Here is a 21,429-nt window from a genome sequence, read left to right as displayed (position 1 = left end):
GGCTGACTGAAGATATAAATAAACTTCAACATGAACAGCAGTGTCAACTGTGAGAGGAAAGAGGAGAGTCCAATTGGGGCTTATTTTTGAAAAGTCCTGGTTGTTCTGACTCGTCTCGGGGCAGGGCATTCACGAGCTCGCTCCCTGCGGTGAGCTCCCCTGCTCTCCCAGGCACCAGCCCCAGGTTACCTAACCATGGAAAGGAAGCTGCCCCCCACACAAGATAAATATAGGCTGAGTTATCTGCATTTTACAAGCACCAAGAATGTTATCTGAGGAAGCTGTCATTTTTAATGACAGCACAAACTTCCAATTACCAACTGGGTAATACACTAGGGAGCAGGTATGGTTTTATAAGAATGGCTCACAATTATTAAAAGTTTACATGATAACTTTTGAATAGGATATAAATACTTCTCACAAGGCAGGTGGGATTAAGTTTCTCATGTGGTCTACAGTCAAGGCTGGAAAAAAAGAAAACTGTTTCCTTGAAGATTATACCTTTTGAGGTTTATCAACAGCTAAGAAGCAGGGGGGTGCAAGGGGATAGTCATCAAGAGCCTCGCAAAGCTGAAAGGCTGTGAAAATGGCCCGTTGGTTGGTTCAAAGTCTCAAGTACACCCACGAGTTCACTGGCAAATCACAAACTCTGACAGGTCAGATGCAAGAGTTAGGGAGCCGGCAATAGAAAACGTTAGTCCCTTCCACCGCCACGGTCAAACATTATTCACAGAAGGAACTCAGATGCCAGCTACCTTTCGTGGCATGTACGTGCTTCATCTGCCGTCACACAGAACCACCACTGCCAGGTGCGACACATGCTCCTCCACGTAGATTGGACAGCCCCTGATCTAGAAGAAGGCTACGATCTGTGAGTCTGAAATCACCCAATTCTTTGTGAAGTCCTTCCTGAAGACTCCAGTCTCCAGTGATCTCTCCATTTACTGAAAAAAATTTTTTTATCCCCTTAAGTAATCTCTATGCCCGATGTGGGGCTTGAACTCACCGCCCGGAAATCAAGAGTCACATGCTCTACCGACTGAGCCAGCCGGACACCCCTCCACTTACTGAATTTTAATTTGACTTGTGATATTACTACTTAGCCCCAAGCCTTGCTCCAGACAGACCAGGGTTCCTGGGGACAAGGTGTCTTGATTTCAAATCACTTATAAGGCAATCAATGAAGACAAGTGCTACATACTCTCCTTAACAACAAAGCCGTCGTCACAAATATAATTAAAAGATTTAAAAATCATTAACTAATAGCTGTGGGTGAAGAATCATTGATATACACCGATTTACGAAGCAAGTCAAATGTGTTCTCAAGCGGCCATTTCTGCCACACTGGCAGAACACTGGAGGATCTGGGGCCTCTTCACAGCTGCCATCCGTGGAGGGAGGGTAGAGCCGCCTATGGTTTCGGAGCCTTCCTTTCCCCTCCTGTCCCTACATTAATCTACCTGCCTTTGCTCCAGAGGATTCTAGGGCTTGCTCAAATTACCTGCCAGTCTTTGATGGTACACAGGGTTAGAGGAGTTATCATTGGAATAAGACACGGAGAAAGCCATCAGGAAAGCTAACACAACAAGAAGGCATACATTTTCATAGTGCCACAAAGGATAAATGTTCCTGCCCATCAAAAGCTAAGTTTATGATAGCAATTAGGAAGTATATGTAACTCTAAGATGAACACATGTTATATGCCAATCGTATCTTTAAAAAATTTTTTTTTTAATATTTATTTATTTTAGAGAGAGAGCACACGCAGGGGAGGGGCAGAGAGAGAGGGAGACGCAGAATCCAAAGCGGGCTCCAGGCTCCGGGCTGTCAGCACAGAGCCCGACATGGGGATGCGGGTCTCAAATCCATGAACCGCGAGATCATGATCTGAGCCGAAGTTGGCCGCTTAACCGACTGAGCCACCCAGGCGTTCCTATGCCAATCATATCTTAACAAAAATAAAGTTTAAAAATAATTGGAAAGTATAAGCATCCAGCAAGTGAATTGGCTCAATAAATTTATACTTCCACATAGCCAAATACCAGTTAAAATTATGCAGATCTATTTTTATTTTTATTGAAATAGCAAAGATGTCCATCCTATCATGCTAGGGGAAAAGCGTTACAGAATAGTATGCATAGTGTAATCCTATTTCAATTAAAACCACATTTCTATGCACATATGCATAGAAAAATCAGTTCTACAAGTGGCTACTGCTGATTTGTGGGATTATGGGTAATTTTGTTTTTTCTTATCTAGAAGTTATTTTTCTCTAACAAACACAGATTACTTACATAAGAGATAATGGTCCAAAGAGTCCTCATTCCTTTCCTTTTCAACAGACATTAACAACACTTCTCAGCTTAATAACAAATATACTTAGTTGAGGTTTTCTCAATGAAAATAAAACATCTATACTCTAACCTTTTTGAGAAAAGCTGATTATTTCCAAAAGTGTTTCAATAAAGAGTGGATTATAAGACTAAGAGCTAACAAACCACGTAAAAAGGTGGTGGGGGGGGGTGGGGGAGAGAAATCCTCTCTGAGATAAGGAAACAATCAATTTACTAGGGGAGCAGTGGCCTTCTAACAAGTGAAAAGGAAAGGAGACTCAACAACCTGTTTCATTTTCTATAAATAAAACCTTAGAAGGCATATTGCCAAAGAAACACAAGTCAATATAAACCTTTATACACTGGGCTGCCAAACTTCACTTTTAGACAGTATATTAATTACGTAGTCAATAACCACTGGTTTCATTAGTGTAGTAAATACCACGATCAATATTATTTATACTTTTCCAAGACAGGCCACTCAGGGAAAAAAAAAAAAAAAAAAAGCAGGGGAAGGGGAAATTTTGACCCTGCAGTTCAAAAAAGAATAGCACACTAGAGATTAGCAAGGCTTTAATGGAAAGCATAAAACACTGAAAATATGGACAGAAATCAGATTATTATCCTTTTATTTATTTATTTTTGTCTCTCACAGTGATACTGGAGGGAATCCAAGAACCATTTAAAATGAAGGCAAATGATTAGATTTTCCCTAATTGCTTAACGCTGATGTCATGGTGTACGCAAAATAAACATTGATCTCGGAGCGAAGAGAAATAGAACATGAACAGCCTTTCGAGGTAAACCATATCCAAGAGAATTCCAAGAACTGCGGGCCAGAATCTATTTAGGCAATCCTCAGGGACCCACTTCTCTTAAGAGCGTAACCGTGGAGCCAATTTCTGATGCTCCTCTACTGGTGATCTGATTTTTAGAAGGGGAATCTGCTAAGCATCCTCCCTCCAGAAGGCTGCCCTTCCCCAGAACAACTCCATGGATTTGCTGGTTTGATCATGTGGTCACGGAGACGAGCGAGCGGCAACTGATACAATGGTGTTGAGTCAGGGCAAGGTGGTAGGTCAGCGCTCTTCACGGGCAGGGCCCGTGAGCAGAGGGCAGGGCACCCGGCACTGGTAGATGGGAGACTGGTTACTGGGCTGAACGCTAGATGACCACCTCCAACCCACAATTTGTCAATCCAGAATCGTGCTGAAGACTGTAATTTTCTAGTCCGTGCTTTATAAGCAAGGTCAGACAGAAAAGAGCTTCCATAAAAATGGTTGAGGCCCCAGCCAAAAAGGGAAGTACAGCCCGACGACCGTCCTCTGAGACCAGAATGTGTCCAAACAGTCAGTGGGCCTGAGAAAGGCCCTCTCTGTCTGTGCTGAGGAACAGGAGTCATCTCGCCTAGAGCTGGCCGCTTCCTCCCAAAAGAGGACAGGTAAAGATGAGACCGACAGGACAGCCTCGTTCTCCACCTCCACAGAGGGCCGCCATACGCCTCACCGGCACGAATCAAAAACCAGGTCCTCCCGCTGCAGGCTGCCTGCAACACTGCCTGGGTGCTCGGGGAGGGATGTGCAGCAAATGCCAAGTGGTGGGTCGCGGCAACCGGATAGATAATTAATATGATTAAGAACACACAGAGCAAGCATGCTCTCGCTGACTGAAAAGCTCAGTCGCATAATTACTGTTTTCTTACTGGCTCACTGTCTGTACACATTTCAAAGCCTGGTTGGTGTTAGACTGCTGTGTAAACATCAATAAAATCCCAAAGTGCCAGATCATCGGCATTCCTGGGTACAATGGCTTTTTGTTTCTAGTTTTTTCACTCTTTTAAAGATGCATCTTAGGGTTGCAAACATTAGGAAGAATGATCTCTACGCTTTGGACTAATCTGTGAGTCTGTAATGAGTTAACATCTCCCCCAAGTGAACATTTATTATGAAGGCTAATTAATTGCTTTCCAGTTACAAGAACCCTTTGCATTCAAAGAAAGTAGGATTCACACACAGAGAAGCTTCTGTTTATTAAAACAAAGCAGGGGGAAACAAAGAGCTTCTTCCTTCAAAATCCCTTCTATTTAACATAGCTTTAATCAAGAAATGAAACCTACAAACGCAAAAAATATGTACAGGTAGAAAAAGTATACATTCGCCAAACAAACTGCAACATTAATTGAAGTAAAAACTAAAGCAATGCTTTGTAGTTGCCTGGATGTCCCTGGGGGACAGCAAGTCAATGCTTATCAGCCTTCCTCAGAAGAGACAATTTTGATTAGTATCAGACCCATCTGACTCATCTATTAAACCCCGAAGGAAGGATATTCTTCAGATATAAAAGACATGTCTTTGATTAATAATTCTACCCTATTGCCATTCCAAGCATTAACAACTCTGTGGCACCTCTAGAAAGGAAAGCCTTTGAATTCTAGAAAGACACACTAAAATACAGGTTCCGCACAGCCACTTTTCGGCTCTCCCTCCAGAGAAGGAACCCAAGTTGTGAAGGTGTCACCACTGGAGAGGCGGAAACCCAAGTTACATAATTTATTTCACTGTCTGCAGATTTAGGGTCAATTACTTCTGACATAATTCCTGCTTGAAGATAATGAAATCTTAATATCACTGACAAAAGCCTCAAGACAGAGGGACTGGCACTACACCTCCCGCCAGCTGACCCGCTAGGTCTGACACAGTTTACACCTCAGCCACCTGAGCACACTGTCCTTTGCCTACCAATGGGTTCCAAGATGCGCCTGAGAGAGGAAGCGCCTAGTCCGCCGCAGAGAGGCTCTATGCACTGGGGAGCTAATGTGGAATTGTCACAAGGGGGGTTGGAGGGGGGGGGGCTGCGGGAAGGAGTCTGTTTCATTTCAACTCTGCTTTTTCAAACTTCCGCCCAATCAGCACTGCTCTGCTCACATCATCAGTGCGTTTCTCTTGATGTTCATGATCAGCCTTCTGCCATATTCTCTGTAGTCCACGGGCTTCACGTCCATCACAGTGGCCTTAATTCGAGACTCATCCTTTGAGAAGAGAAAAGCAGTTCGTAAACGAAGGAAAGCCCGTGGCATGGAGCAGTGGTGATAACCCCCTTTGCTTTAGAGGTTTCAATGATCCCGGCAGGAGAAAACACAGAGGCATGCTGGATTTAGTGTTCAGTAATTCCAATACAGAAAAAGTCACAAGTGAGAGCCAAGTCCAGAATTCTGGGGCTGGGAGAGTGGGGAGAAGCCCCTCTCCTTCCCTCATCCTTCCCTCATGCTCCCGAGCACTCAGAAACCTAGAATCCAAATGGGATGGACCTAAGCGGGCTTATCAAGGCCGATTTATTTTCTTTGCCAAGGTGGGAACAGGAGCCCCGAGACGATGAGTGAGGCGCTTAAAGCTACACAGTTAGTTCTGCAAGCGGTGTGAAAGCAAAGGCACCTGAGGCAGAGGAGGGACACCTGGCCTGGGTCCCATCTCGGCTCTGCAACAGACCACCTCTCTGTGCCTCACCTTCCCGTCCATACCATGAGAGGCTGAATGACCCTTCAAATGGCCCCTGGATCTCACCTCAGACACTCTATCAGACATTTGCCTTCCTACTCATTTAATGCCCATAGAAACGAACACATCTGTTAGCAGAATACATCCATCAGGGTTAAGGTCTAATAGTGAAAAAGAATGGGGAAACCCCAAAATAAGCAGAGATGTTTTCAGAAGCCTCCCTCCTCACTCGTTCATCAGGACTGTGCAGTGTCTTTAGAGGAAGCATGATGTGATACCCAGAAAGGATACACAGTGTAGTGCAGGGGCTCACACGCTCTAGTGTGTGTGCTCAGTAATCACTACTCCGATTTATAAGCAGAGTTAAGAACAAAGCTCTGAAGCTGGGGGCTGGAATCTTAGTTCTGCCACGTGCTGGCACAGGACTTGGGCAAATGACTTGTTCTCTGTAAGCCTACAGTTTCTCAGTGGTAAAACAGGGATAACAATAGTTCCTATACATCCAGGTTACTGGCAGGACCAAGTGAGATGCTATATACAGTAAAAGGTGTAGGACAGTAACTGGCAGATAATAAGTGCCCAATAAATGCTGTTATATTATGACTATACAATTACATGATGTTACAGGCAACTTAAAGGAATTTTCAAGGTAATTTTAACTATGTGTGTTCTTTGTTTCATACACTAACTTTGGAGCTTAAACCTCATGGAAGATGTGAATCCACTAAACACCTTACCATTCTTTGTCAATACACAAACAAAACCCCCCAGGTTTTAACTGAAAGGACCATAAACATTTTCTCCCCAGATGCTAGACACTGGACAAAACACTCAACCTCTCTAAGTTAGGTTATTCCTCTGAAAATGGAGATAATAACAGTACCTCAGTGCTGGGCAGACTCGAGGGGTGATAAACGCAGGGCACTGAGTACTGAGTCTGGCACACAGCAAGCAATGATGTGACAGCTGTCACTGCACTGTTGTTGTGGGTGACAAACAGCAGCTTCCCACTGCTAGCCCGCCTGCATCCCAGGTGACCTCACTTACATTGTAGGTCTCTAGTTTCACCCTGATCTTGAATATGAAAGTTCGGAAGTTGGCATTCTGGAAAACTTCCTCAAATGCTTGCTCATTCTGCAAAAACAAATGTAAAACTTTAGGCATGGAAGCTACCAGACCATTTGAAAATACCTATTAAGATTTTTGAAGGGGCGCCTGGCTGGCTCAGTCGGAAGAGCGTGTGACTCCTGATCTTGGGGATGTAGGTGCAAGCCCCACATTGGGTGTAGAGATTACTTAAAAATAAAATCTTTAGGATTTTGTTTTTAAAAAAGAGTTTTGAAAAGACTTTTGAGAAAAATCTCTCTCAAAAAAAAAAAAAAAAAAAAAAAAAATTACCCCCAGTGCTTTGAATAGGAATGACTGATCTAAAGGCGATATTTCATTACATAAAACTGTTTGGGTAGAATTTTATTAAAACAATTAAAATACTCTACCTACAGTAGTCAAATTAAGAGAGACAGAAAGTAGAATGGCTGCCGGTAGGGAGTGGGGGGACGCCTGGGTGGCTCAGTCTGTTAAGGGTCTGACTTCAGCTCAGGTCATGATCTCACAGCTCATGAGTTTGAGCCTCACATCAGGCTCTCTGCTGTCAGCACAGAGCCCACTTCAGATCCTCTGTCAGATCCTCAAAAATAAATAAACATTAAAAAAAAAAAGGAAGAATGGTTGCCAGGGGCTGGGGGAAGGGGAAATGGAGTTACTATTTAATGCATGCACTGAACTTATACTTAAAAATGGTAAATTTTAGGTTATGCATATTTCAACATAATATAACAAAACGAAACCCAAAAAACACTTAAAATTTTTTTTAAAATGTTTATTTATTTTTGAGAGAGAGAGAGAGACAGAGAGACAGAATGTGAGCTGGGGAGGGGCAGAGAGAGGGAGACACAGAATCAGAAGCAGACTCCAGGCTCTGAGCTGTCAGCACAGAGCCTGACGCGGGGCTCAAACCCACAAACTGAGAGATCATGACCTGAGCAGAAGTCAGACACTTAACCAACTGAACCACCTAGGCGCCCCCCCAAAAAGCACACTTCTAAACTTTAAAAGTTTGTGATGGAATAGGGGCACCTGGGTGGCTCAGTTCATTGAGCGTCTGACTCTTGATTTCAGCTCAGGTCATAATCTCAGGGTTGGTGGGTTCGAGCCCTACCTCAGGTTCTGTCCTGAGTGTGTAGCCTGCTTGAGATTCTCTCCCTCTGCCCCCCATCCCTCAAAATAAATAAATAAACTTAAAAAAAAAAAGTTTGTGATGAAATACATCTGAGGCTCAGCATGTTCATGGTAAATTAAGAATGGGGGGAGGGGACAGTAAGAAAAAAGCTCAAGTTGCCATACATGGTTTAAACGTCTACATTTACAGAGATTTGTGAGCAAATGAAGCCAGGGAGGTGGGGCGGGTAAAGACTAGGGAAAGTATGAAAAACAGTTCTCTCCTTCTTTATCTTACCCCTCAAATACTATTTAAACTTTTGTACCTTTTAAAAAAATTTTATTTATTTATTTTGAGAGAGGGAGGGAGGGAGGGAGGGAGGGAGGGAGGGAAGGAGGGAGGGAGGTGGGCGGAGAAAGGGAGAGAGAGAATCCCAGGCAGGCTCCATGCTAAACAGCATGGAGTCTGATGCTGGGCTCGATCTCATGAGTCATGACCTGACCTGAAATCAAGGGTCGGACACATAACCAGCTGAGCCACCCAGGTGCCCCTCCCTTTTTTGTTTTTTTAAAAATTTTTTTAATGTTTATTTTTGAGCGAGAGTATGAGTTGGGGGCGGGGGGGGCAGGAAGGACACAGAATCTGAAGCAGGCTCCATGCTCTGAGCTGTCAGTACAGAGCTCAACGTGGGGCTCGAACTCATGAACCATGAGATCATGACCTGAGCTGAAGTCGGACTCTTAACCAATTGAGCTGCCCAGGCACCACTGCCCCCACCCCCACCTTTTTTTAAAGTAATCTCTACACCCAGTGTGGGGCTTGAACTCACAACCCCAAAGATCAAGAGTCACAGGCCCCACCAGACTGGGCCAGCCAGGTGCCCACTAATTACACTTATTTAAAGAAGAAAAAAAAAAAAGTCTGGTAAACAGAGAGGGATCACAGAAAGTATTTAATGCATATAAATGTGCATAAAATAAATTTGCAGTCCTCTGGGCCTTCAGATATGTAAATAAAACAATGTGTTAAATCCTAAGAAAATTAAATCAGCTGTCATTATTCTTCTAAGATTAGGGAAAGGCTGGAGTGCATACTCCAAGAATATCATGGTTCCTGAGGGAAGAGTTTCTATATGTCCTCATTCACCAGCAGTAAAAACAGTCAAATGTAATAAGCTCATAAAAAACCCTGAAAAGCTGCCTCAAGCCTTAAAATCTGATATGAAAATAAAGAACCAGGCAAAACAGATAAAAGACACCATCATATTTTAAAGTCAATTCCAGTTATTTCTATAAAAGGGCTTGTTGGCATTATTTTCAGAGATCTCACAAACAATTTAAAAAAGAGGTGTGTAGGGGGGAGCCGAATGGACAGAACTGAAGATAGGAAAGAATAAGAGAAAAATGTGCCAAAACAAATGACAAATCTTTATTCTTAGTGGTTTTTACAAGTATTCTAACCAATCTGGAAGAAGTCGGAGAAAAATACACAGATAGATGCTAATTTGTAGGGCCCAGAAAACACAGCTTTCATTGGTCATCTTTACACATTTTATCTAAGTATCTTTCCTACATTTAGCATAATTAGTAATCTATTCCCTACATTAAATAAACCAAATATGTGAAAATAAGCATTTATCAAAATGAAACATAAAGTTACCTTATGAAAGTAAGTTCCATAAAATTCCATCTGAAGACCTAAAGTAGCAAGTACCTTCCATCTGAATTTAAACCAGGATTTGACTCAACTTTTCAGGATGGTGTATGTTAAAAGGGCACATCTGTACTTCAGGTTTCTTCAGAAGATGTCAAGTGACTGAGGGCACACCAACTTTTGTGTGCTAACAGTAACAGGAGAAATAAGTGGTTTACACTTGTAAAAAGCTGCTTTTAAAGCACTTACTTTTTAATTTTTTTTTTTTTTAAAGTAGGCTCCACACCCAACATGGGGCTTGAACTCACAACCCTGAGATCAAGAGTTGCATACTCTGCTGAGCCAGCCAGGCACCCTTGAAACACTTTTATATACATTGCCTGATTACCTCATTGTTGGTACACCCAAAGTGGACAAATTTGACAGAATCAGATGAGTCTCAAATAATCATCAGACTGAGAAACTATATACAACACCCAAGAGAAATTTAAAAAACTTAACGAGCAAAAGGGTGTTATTGGCAACTGTTACACTAATAATAAAAGAGGGGGCCAACCTTCTCTTTTAACTCCCCAATATAAGCAGTGGTTTGTCCAATGATGGCCTCCGCAGACTCCTGGAAACAGGTGACCCACTGATTCTCTTGAAAATCAGCAATATTTGCCTAAAAAACACATTACATATTAATTTAGCAAAGAAATAATAAAAGGAAGACACACTCAGGAGACTAGAAGATTAACTTTTTCCATTCATTAAAATAATTCCCAGGGGGAAAAAACCCCATTACTACCACATATGCTATATTCTTTCCAAAGAGTGTGAAAAATATCAAAGAAAGAATTTAAAATATAAGTCTGGATCACAGCAGGAACACGATATGCTGTGGGTATGTGGTTTCAGATCTCAGTGGAGATAACAACCCAACTAAACTCTCCTGCAGACATGGAATCCAGGCACCCTGGACTTAGTTCCTTCCCCTCCAGCCGCAATGGCCTCTGGACTAAAGGTTCTGAATGAGCCTCCAATGAGTGAGGGCAGGTTCTCTGCATTTCAAGCTGTACACATCCTTCAGTCATTAGTTCTATAAGGCAATTCTCAGTCACTGCTGAGCACCCCAGACTATTTAGAAGCCTGAGTCAGGGGCCTTCCTCCAGTGGCCAAACTTGCCTAGCAAAAGAAATGAGCTTGGATCAACTGTCTCCAATTGGACCATGATGTAAAATTAAATAGGGGAGAGTCAAGGAAGAAAGTGGATCACAAAGAATCCATTTGCTGAAGTAAAAGTCTTAGTAGAAATAAGAAAGCACAGTTTTTTTGGTTTTTTTTTTAAGGTGTCATTTGATGAGTCTACATTTTCACTTGGCATATACATGGAGCTTTACTATCAAAGTTATGATGGAAAAGTAAGGGGACAAGAAAAGTTACAAACACTCACATACACAAGAGAATGTGTCTCATCCCAGTTCACACCTACAGTCTGCTTACCGCGTGCCAAAATCCTAGAGGCAGAGCACCCTCAACAGGGTTGAGAATGGCACAACGAAGGGAACACGCTGGGTCCGCACCTTGTGAAACCAGTGCCCTGGGGTTCCACTATCTAAGAGCCTCACAGAAAGGCTGATCAGCCATCTAGACAACCTTCTCCATTCTGGTTCGATGGAGTTTATGGTTTACAGGAATATAAAGCTTAAATGTAGAACTTTCCTGCTGAACTAACATTTTGAGGGGCAATTAGAATATAGAAAGGACAAGTAAAATTTTTTTTTTTTTATCTGAAAAGATTAAAAAAATTTTTTTTCTATCACAAGAGTTTTCACTGCAGGGGGGAAAAAAAAAGGAAAATGCAGAAGAAACTAGAAATCTACCAGATATAACCTCTATCAACAGTATGGCATTTGCCCGCTCAAGTCTGTTTTCTGTGTGTGTACATACCTCAAGACTATATCGAACATATGATTTAAAATTTGCCATTTTCAATTAATAACCTGAACATTTATTCATGTCATCTTCAAATACTTTAACTGTGGAAAACTGTCAAATAAATGGCAAATTCTGATGCTTGCGTGGTATTCCACTCCACAGATAAAATAACGGAATTAACCACTATAATATTAAGGAAGTTAAGTTGTATTGAACTTTTCAACATAACAGAGTAACAGATAACTTTACACAACTGTAACATCTCTGATGATTTCTTGGAAGAAATTCTCTCCAAGTGTTTAATGTGCCAGAAAACATAAATATTTTTAAGGCTCCTGATATGTTCCTGCCAAATCACCTTCTAGAAAAATAGGAGAATGCCTATTTTTCTTATACCTTTATTATCATTATTATCATTTTTTTAAAGCACACCCTTCACTTTAAAGGTTTTAAAACCGAAAGAAACAATTCTTACAATGTAAAAAAGCCACACTCCCACATCAGCACACAGTCACATTCCCGAGAAGTCAGCTCTACCGAGGGCTAAGAGGAATAGATTATCTACAAGAAAAATAACTAAATATACGCATTGGCTGTATAATTACTGCTCTCCAGAAATGCCATTTCAAATTAATTTATCTTCATAACAGTTAGCAGGAGAGTGTCACCAATGCTGTAATTGTACTACATGCACAGCAACTGAAATCAGCTGGGCATCTAAATGCAACTCTCTGGTATGAAAAAAAGCTTTTGGTAGGAGAAAACAGACTGCTATTCAGTTGAGCTAAAGGCCCCTTACTTTTGTTCTTGTAGAATAAGAAGCTCTTTAGCACTTACTCGTCTGCAGGCTTCCTACCACAAGAGATCTTGTTTTGGCCCTCGTCTCTACCGTGGCGGGCGGGCACATGGTAGGGACTCGAGAAACACTATAGTGTCTCAACTACCCATTTTACTTACTGACAGGATCATGCGGTACTTGAAGCTGGGAAATTCACTATCACACTTCTCACAGCGGTACAATCCATTCTGTTGATCAATCACTTTCTTAAAGCAGTCCTGAGCTGGGCAGGCTTGATACATACAGTTCTCTTTGCGAAGAAACACAACTGTCGCCACACAGCTAAAATAGTCGGCCTTCAGGAGAAAAGAGTGACATGAGAGACCTGGAACACAGGGCCTACATTCAAGAGGGACTCAGGGGCAGCCCAAGCTTGCCCTGACATATAAGTGGTAAGTGTTCACATATATGAATCCTTAAGATCACAATGTGATTACAGGGAACGATTCATGCTATAGTTTCTGAAATCACTTGTGTGGACTGCAAAACCAACGAAGGTAATAAACTAAGCTTTATTTATTTATTTATTTTTATTTTTTAAGTTTTTTTTAACGTTTATTTATTTTTGAGACAGAGAGAGACAGAGCATGAACGGGGGAGGGGCAGAGAGAGAGGGAGACACAGAATCGGAAGCAGGCTTCAGGTTCTGAGCCATCAACCCAGAGCCCGACGCGGGGCTCGAACTCACGGACTGCGAGATCGTGACCTGAGCTGAAGTCGGACGCTTAACCGACTGAGCCACCCAGGCACCCCATAAACTAAGCTTTAAAGCAGATTATTCCTAGGGTGACTAGGCTCAGTCCGTCTTCGGCTTGCGTCAAAATCTCCAGGTTTGTGAGTTTGAGCCCCGCAGTCAGGCTCTGTGCTGACAGTTCAGAGCCTGGGCCTGCTTTGGATTTTGTGTCTCCCTCTCTCTCTGCCCTCCCCAGCTCTCTCTCTCTCTCTCAAAATTAGACATTAAAATAATAATAATAATAATAATAATAATAATAATAATAAAGCACATTATTCTTTAATGAGAAAAGTGAATCCTAAAGTAGACTAAATTAATTAAAAACAGAAAAAGACTATATGAAAAATAAAGATGTCAGGAGACACAGATTTGTTCCTCCCGTTCCTCTGACCCTCCAAAGGTTAACATCTAGGAAATACAGCGCAAGGCAGGAAAATCTAGCGCAGCGACGTTCAACCATCCTCCCACATTAAGAACGATAGTAGTGGTTTCTGGGGCCTGGAGTCACCTTCATCTTTGTCTAGGTCACAGTGGCAAACGTTTTCTGTAGAAAGCCAGATGGGAAATACTTTAGGCTTTACGAGCCTTTTGGTCAGAGTCCCTGTTGCAGCTACTCAACTCTGCTGCTGTGGCACAGAAGCATCCACAGACAATATGCAAATGAGTGCGTGAGGCTGTGTGTCAGCCCCTGGTCTAAGCCATCCGGGTGGAGAAATCACTGATAAGTAAATGTAGCAAAGGACTAAGTCATGTGCTTGGACTTTATGTTGTTGTTACTGGTTTTGCTTTTTAACTCTCACAGAAAGGATACAGGGTAAATAATTTTGAGGGGTGAGCAGTTCCCTCTGGGTGTATTCTGAATTCGGAGCCAGGTCAGCAATCTCTGGGGCTTCCCAATGTCTTAGAACAAAGAAGGCAAAACCCAATAATATGGGTATTTAAAGAGATTTGTTGAGCCCTCTATCTAGAAGGCTCTAGAGAAAATAAGTCTCCTAGGAGAATGCCTATAGAATTTTCTGTATTTTTAGGTAAGGTCCAGATTCAATTCATGACTTTATTTATTTATTTATTTAAAAAAAAAAATTTTTTTTAACGTTTATTTATTTTTGAGACAGAGAGAGAGAGAGCGAGCATGAACGGGGGAGGGTCAGAGAGAGAGGGAGACACAGAATCTGAAACAGGCTCCAGGCTCTGAGCAGTCAGCACAGAGCCCTATGTGGGGCTCGAACTCACAGACCGCGAGATCGTGACCTGAGCCGAAGTCGGACGCTTAACCGACTGAGCCACCCAGGCGCCCCAATTCACGACTTTAAAGTACAGGTACAGGGGCGCCTGGGTGGCTCAGTCGGTTAAGTGTCCAACTTTGGCTCAGGTCACGATCTCATGGTTCGTGGGTTCGAGCCTCGCGTCGGGCTCTGTGTTGACAGCTCGGAGCCTGGAGCCTGCTTCGGATTCTGTGTCTCCCTCTCTCTCTGTCCCTCCCCTGCTCGCACTCTCTCTCTCTCAAAAATAAACATTAAAAAAAAATTAAAAGAATAAAGTTTAGGTACAAATGGGTACTCTCCAGTCATGATTTTTCTTTTCTTCTTCCTCTTCTTCTTTTTAATGTTTACTTACTGTGAGGGAGGGAGGGAGGGAGGGGGGGAGATGGAGAGAGAGAGAGAGAGAGAGGCAGAGAGAGAGGGAGGGGCAGAGAGGGAAGGAGAGAGAGAGAATCCCAAGCAGGTTATGTGCTATGAGCGCAGAGCCCAACGTGGGCTCAATCCCACAACCGTAAGATCATGACCTGAGCTGATATCAAGAATCAGATGCTTAACTGACCGAGCCACCCAAGCGTCCCTGATTTCTTTTTCTTTCTTTCTTTTTTTTTAAAGTAATCTCTACACCCAATGTAGGACCCAAGATCAAGAGTCACCTGCTCTTCTGACTGAGCCAGCCAGGTGCCCACAGGCCTGATTTATTACACACAGTCTACCTGTAGATCTAAGAAGAAAATTGGGAAAAGAGAACCTGAACAGTGGCTGTTCCTATGACAAGACAATACCTATCTGTCTCATGTTTAAGTCTCAAGATGCCATATGACAGCATCATCAGATGCCGTTGACGACAATGAGGGATAAGGGAGTATAGTGAAACGAGGGGGAAGGAATAAAAACTGTATTATATAATATGAAAACAATAAAAGTAGGAATTGCTCTTTTGGGGAGCATAAAGGAGAAATAAATGACTTAAATAATGAACTGCTGGCAGAATACAGGTTTAGATCAAGACAGGAAGAGAGTCATCACATACAAACATTGAAAGGAAGCTGCAACTAAAGTCAAATACCAGAGCCGATTCCCATCAGAGAACAGTGGCAAAATCTCAGCCCGTGAGAGTTTAATACTGTACAGCCAGTGAGGGCACGTGTGAACTGCCTGATGTCTGACCCTGAGCCTGACTAGTGCTCAGTGTTAGCTATAACCTCAAAACCCACCTTCTTGGTGTGTGGGCACTTCAACTTGCAGGCACAATCAGCAAACACAAACATAGACCCGAAGTTATTACCACTTCATCAGGATCCCTCTAAGAATTAACTCTCTAAGTCAGAGTTTCTAATGTTTTTCTGCCGCAGGATACCTGAGGGATATGACATAGCCTATTAGTAAGCACGACTCCCTCACTCTGGTGATTCTCAACTGTCACGCCATGCTCTGGTCAGACCTCCAGGTAAGAATCACAGCTCTGAATGAATGTCTGACAGGTGGTACCAGAAATCAGGTTGGAAAACTCATCCTTCCGCACACTCCATATGCTTTTGTGAAGAAAGTTAGGAATGTGGGCTACCTTGTCACCATGGCCTAGGTTCTCTGATTTAGCCTCATATAGAGTTTTCCAGTTGGTGTTGCTACCTCCTGTTCCTCCACTCTTTAGATCAGAGATGGAAACACCATCTAAGGCTTGTCCTTCAGAGTCAAACCTGAAAAATAAACAAAGAACAACAGGTACTTTATTATACTTATTTTTTTTTTTTTAATTTTTTTTTTTTCAACGTTTTTTATTTATTTTTGGGACAGAGAGAAACAGAGCATGAAGGGCGGAGGGGCAGAGAGAGGGAGACACAGAATCGGAAACAGGCTCCAGGCTCCGAGCCATCAGCCCAGAGCCCGACGTGGGGCTTGAACTCACGGACCGCGAGATCGTGACCTGGCTGAAGTCGGACGCTTAACCGACTGCGCCACCCAGGCGCCCCCTTTATTATACTTACTGAATATGCTACTTGTTTCTAGACATCAGAGGCTATTCACTAGCCCCCCCACCTGTCCTACATTCATAGGTCGTGGTCACATGGGCTGAAATGATTATGTTCCTCCTTGTATCTTAAGCCAACTGCAGGAAGTGAATGACCTCTTTTCATCTCAATTGCTCTGATGCCCCCCAGTGGTCAAGAAAGACAGTGCCAGAATATCACAGAACCTTTTCTTAAATTAGCATCTGTTATACACAGTTCTTTAGGCTACTGATGCTCATTCTCAGCAAGTAGCCACATTTTTATCATCACTGAACTGTATCAGTATAGAAAGTGACAGTCAGCATATTGACTGTCACGTTTTTTGTGGGAAAAAAAAAAATTTCATGGTAAAAGATCTTATAAGCCTGATAGAGAATCTAAAGATTACGTAACCCGAAGTAATTTAAGATATTATCTATTTTCTTGTAGATTTATCTTAGTGAGGTTCTACCTATGCCAATATTAAAATTAACATTAATTTGTGTTGCATTATGATTAAAACTGATTATATTTCCTGAACACGTATCAGCTGACATGAAGGAAAACGGCTCAGAAACATACTTGAGGGAGGGAGGAGTCAGTCTGAGATTAAAAACATGCCAATGTCATCTAAAAGGAGGATAAGTGAAAGCTAACCAGAGAGAGAGCAGGCTCCTTAAATAGGGACCATGTCACAGAATGGGTGCTGCCCTAAGCTGCAGACAATTGCCTTCACATTCTGTCAGGGAAGCGGCTAAATCCGTCACAGAAGCACAGCAAGGTCCATAAATCCATTTCACCACTATCTACACCAGTTTACGGTTTCAAAAACTCCAAGGAGACATTTGCCACCAAAGATAGCTCATCAGGAATCAGCAGAGCAAAGACTGAAGCAGCCCTTCTTACAATAAAAAAATTCCACATTGGAAAAAAGAAAAGAAAACAACAAAAACCCCTCCACATTGTTACAACCAAGATCAAACATCTCCAACCCATGCCTAGGTGGAGTGTGTGCAGTGAACTTCTCTTTGATCAACGGCAGGTTATTTTATTCTGGAGACAGCCGTGCCTTTTTATGTTGACCAGGATCACTGTTAGACAAGTAAAATATGAAGACCTTAATGTGGGCATGCCATTAACCTGGGGTCAAGCTCTAGAGCCTGAAAGAAAATCAAGCGAGAAGGACAGACCACAGCTGTGGTTATTTCTGGTCAGACTATGAGCGGGACCTGCCTTATAATGCAATGCCAGCTACCAGAATAGCTAAATACAGATACGTGTGGACCATACTCAGGAGGCTGGCTTAAGTGTCACGAACACTCTAGTAGATGTTTCATGAAACTACTCAAACACTAGTGCTACTACTGGTTCACATTACACTCAAAATAAAAACGAGAAGTATGTCACAGGAGCGAATTGTTTAATCACTAAAACCCTAAGACATAGGTGGAAACCAATACAATCCCCTGGGACTACAGCTACACAAATTATTTAAGCTCAAGCTGAAGTGTTTTTCCCTGACCACATCAATTCTTGCACACTATGTTTCAGTTTGAAGTGCTCTTTAAAGGCAGAGTTTTAACACCCTAAAAAGCCAGACAGAGTGCAACCTTAACAGGCTCTCATCCGAGTGCCTGGGAATAACAATGCAGTGCCAACAAGAGCCCACTGTTTCCACTGCACTTTATCAGAGTCCAGTGAACACACCGGAAGATGTGCTCAGCACCAACAACTGGACAGAACAGGGAAGTACACTCTTCGCCCACACCACAGAAGCCCACAGCTTTAAACCTAGGAAAGAAAGCTGGCTTTAGCTTACGGTCCCTCGGGTCCCGGCTGGAACAGCCTGGCCCCACCCTACTTTGGCAGGATAGAGGTCAGCATGCGGCACGTCCATGCTAACTGCCTCCTCCGGAATCTCTGGGTTTGTCATGGGATTACAGGCTTGTCAGTTTAAGGGCTTTAAAGCCATCCTCTCAGAAGGCATAATGCCTCCGAGAAATAGAGGAACTGCTCCATTCGGTAACAAAGCCCTCTGTTCTGCAGACAGCTCACATACTGATCATAAGAACCAAAAGAGCCACTTCTTCTCAAAGGCCAGGCTCAAATGACCCCTTGGTTTAGCCCCAAAATACCTACCATCCACGAAGCTTATAGGCCTCCGGGATGTCAGGATTCACAATGACCGTGCTTGAAGACAGTACAGAGAGGCTCCGTCCACCAAAATCAGAAACTCTGGCTCCTTTGATAGCCATCACAGGTTGTCTAGAACCATCAAATCTATCAGCCTGGGTAACAACAAAAACACCAATCAAATACAGTGAACAGGTGTCACTGTCAGGAAGAACACACAGAACATTTTTATAGAAAACAAGGAACACAGTCAATAGTAGAATAAATGCAATAAAATAGTACATGGAATCTATCCAAGTTAACCTCACTCCCAGGAATCTGTTCAAAGATACATTAAAACTAATCTAGGGTTAGAAGAAAGATCACCTCTCTGTATAAAACTTAAATCATAGCATACCTCACAAAAGTAAATCAAATAAAGAATTTCAAATATTCCCTAGACAGCTCAATCCTTCATTAGGAAGGGCCTACATGGCCAAGGCCCCACAACTTTTTTTTTTTTATTTTTTTAAATTTACATCCAAATTAGTTAGCATATGGTGCAACAATGATTTCAGGAGTAGATTCCTTCATGCCCCTTACCCAATTAGCCCATCCCCACCCCCCCACAACCCCTCCAGTAACCCTCTGTTTGTTCTCCATATTTAAGAGTCTCTTCTGTTTTGTCCCCCTCCCTGTTTTTATATTATTTTTGTTTCCTTTCCCTTATGTTCATCTGTTTTGTCTCTTAAAATCCCCATATGAGTGAAATCATATGATATTTGTCTTTCTCTAATTTCGCTTAGCATAACCCACAACTCTTAAGACAAGACAGCCACCCAGCTCTTTACATCTCTGCCTTCTGCACACGCTCTGACTGCTCAGTACAAATGCTCACATCTTCTCCCCACAGAGTAGTGGTCACCACTTTCCCCGACATGTCCATCAAATAGATGTCTCTCTTCGAAACTTCTCTGTTGTTAGACTTCACTGTGATTTTGGTGGCATCTTCATAGCTCTTGCAGATCCCAATTATGTCTAAAATACAGGCACAATGTGTTAGCAAAAAACGGTCAAAGCTCCCATTACAGCATGATCCAAGGTTGAATGGCGAGCACTTAAGCCTTACATTTCCCTTACATGTTGCAAACAAAAACTAATAATCCCAACTCTCTTTGCTCTCATTTGCAGGCTTACCTATCAGAGAATCTTTAGACTTATTCTCCAGGTCACCAATCGCTGTGAAATCAAACTGAACTGTTGGTAAGTGATGACCATCTTCACAGGGCACGACGGAAGTCTCATTATTGAAGGTCATCTCATAGTCATTTTTAACAGCTGTGAACTGTTTGTTAGCAATCTTCAGGGTGCCTTTAGAGATGTAATAGACCTGCAAAAGAGGCAAGCTGTGGAACGTGGGCAGTCTATCAGATTAAACCACAAATTCCTCACCACTACGCCGTTCTCCGAAGGACGAGAGTCCCCCATGCCACTCAACTGTTTCAGTTCTCAACGCGACACCACCATACCTTGTTCATGTCAATAAGGGGAAAAAACTTGTCCACTTGCTCATTGAAAGCAGTAGCTCTGATTTCACCCTGCAGAAACAAGCAAGAACCGGTTAGAATTGTGTCCATCAGGTTTTACCACTGAAAAGCAGGACACCGTGGTGTCAAAATGACATCTTTAAGCAGTAACACAAGCACAAATGGGATGTGTGAGAGGTCTACAGATGCCCCAGAAACACGTATTTTGTGGTCACACATTCAAGCTATTAACCCCAGCCAACAACTTGGGTTTAACTAGCTGATCCTGTTACGGTGCTTTATGAACCTCAAATTAGAACCCTAAAAACAAGGCAAAACAAAAAAACCCACGATGAACCTAGTGATTTTAATATTCTGACAACAGAAATAAAAACAAATTTTGAACACTGACACGAATGAAGCCCACAAGGAAGCGTGATGAGCCAAATGAATCACCAGCTGCCCTCACGTTGGCGTCAAGCGAGGGATACATTCGGGAGTCACTGTCAAAATGTTACAATAAGTCACGTTTTCAAGTTGCTTGTGATTTGATTTTCACTTTACTTTTCTGTCAGTCAAAGTACTATAGATGGGGACACCCGGCTGGCTCGTTGGTGGAGCATGTGACTCTTGATCTCGGGGTTGTGAGTTTAAGCCCCACGCTGGGTGTAGAGATTACTTAAAAATAAAATCTTCACTTAAAAAACAAAAACAAACTATAGATGGATAAGAAACTTAAAAAAGGCTCAAATTTTTGCCAACTGACAGATCAGACCAATAATTTGGTAAAAAATTAGGTTCTGATACTGATTCTGCCATCACACAGTCAATACATTTGGGATATCACTCCATCTTCCAAAAACTAAAAACCCAAAACAAACCACCAATTTTCCCCCGCCCTTGCAGAAGTTTGAACCAATAGGATGTAGGCAGCAGCTTGAAAACAATGTGTGAAGTACATACTAGGAATTATAAATAAAACTAACAAACAGCTAACGAGACTGTCGAGAGATTCCACAACTTGGATGTTTTGTCTCTTCATCATGCTTTGGTTTTGTTTAAGTATAGAGTTTGCACAGCCAGAATCCATCTCCCACAAAACCACTCACTTTTCTTTTTAAAAAAAAATTTTTTTTTAACATTTATTTTTGAGACAGAGAGCGAGCGAGCATGAACGGAGGAGGGTCAGAGAGAGAGGGAGACACAGAATCCCAAACAGGCTCCAGGCTCTGAGCGGTCAGCACAGAGCCTGATGCGGGGCTCGAACTCACAGACCGCGAGATCATGACCTGAGCCGAAGTCGGCCGCTTAACCGACTGAGCCACCCAGGCGCCCCAACCACTCACTTTTCA

At 42.5% G+C, this 21,429-nt stretch overlaps 1 protein-coding gene across 2 annotated transcripts in view; it reads right to left on the bottom strand.

Moving 5' to 3' along the window:
* Positions 1-4,337: 4,337 nt before the first annotated feature.
* Positions 4,338-21,429, bottom strand: part of RPA1 (replication protein A1) — a 79,088-nt gene continuing 61,996 nt past the window's right edge. For both annotated transcript variants that reach the window (XM_058705978.1, XM_058705979.1), the window contains 9 exons: positions 20,081-20,149; positions 19,749-19,941; positions 19,450-19,589; positions 18,579-18,727; positions 16,016-16,148; positions 12,576-12,752; positions 10,255-10,362; positions 6,875-6,961; positions 4,338-5,361 (listed from right to left, as the gene is read on the bottom strand). In XM_058705978.1, coding sequence (XP_058561961.1) covers positions 5,254-5,361; positions 6,875-6,961; positions 10,255-10,362; positions 12,576-12,752; positions 16,016-16,148; positions 18,579-18,727; positions 19,450-19,589; positions 19,749-19,941; positions 20,081-20,149 — 1,164 coding nt within the window. In that variant the 3' untranslated portion in view covers positions 4,338-5,253. The remainder of the gene's footprint in view (positions 5,362-6,874; positions 6,962-10,254; positions 10,363-12,575; positions 12,753-16,015; positions 16,149-18,578; positions 18,728-19,449; positions 19,590-19,748; positions 19,942-20,080; positions 20,150-21,429) is intronic.

The sequence above is a fragment of the Neofelis nebulosa genome, chromosome 16, assembly GCF_028018385.1.
Source record: "Neofelis nebulosa isolate mNeoNeb1 chromosome 16, mNeoNeb1.pri, whole genome shotgun sequence".
Taxonomy (NCBI): Eukaryota; Metazoa; Chordata; class Mammalia; order Carnivora; family Felidae; genus Neofelis; species Neofelis nebulosa.
This window is presented reverse-complemented; position numbering and strand designations above follow the sequence as displayed.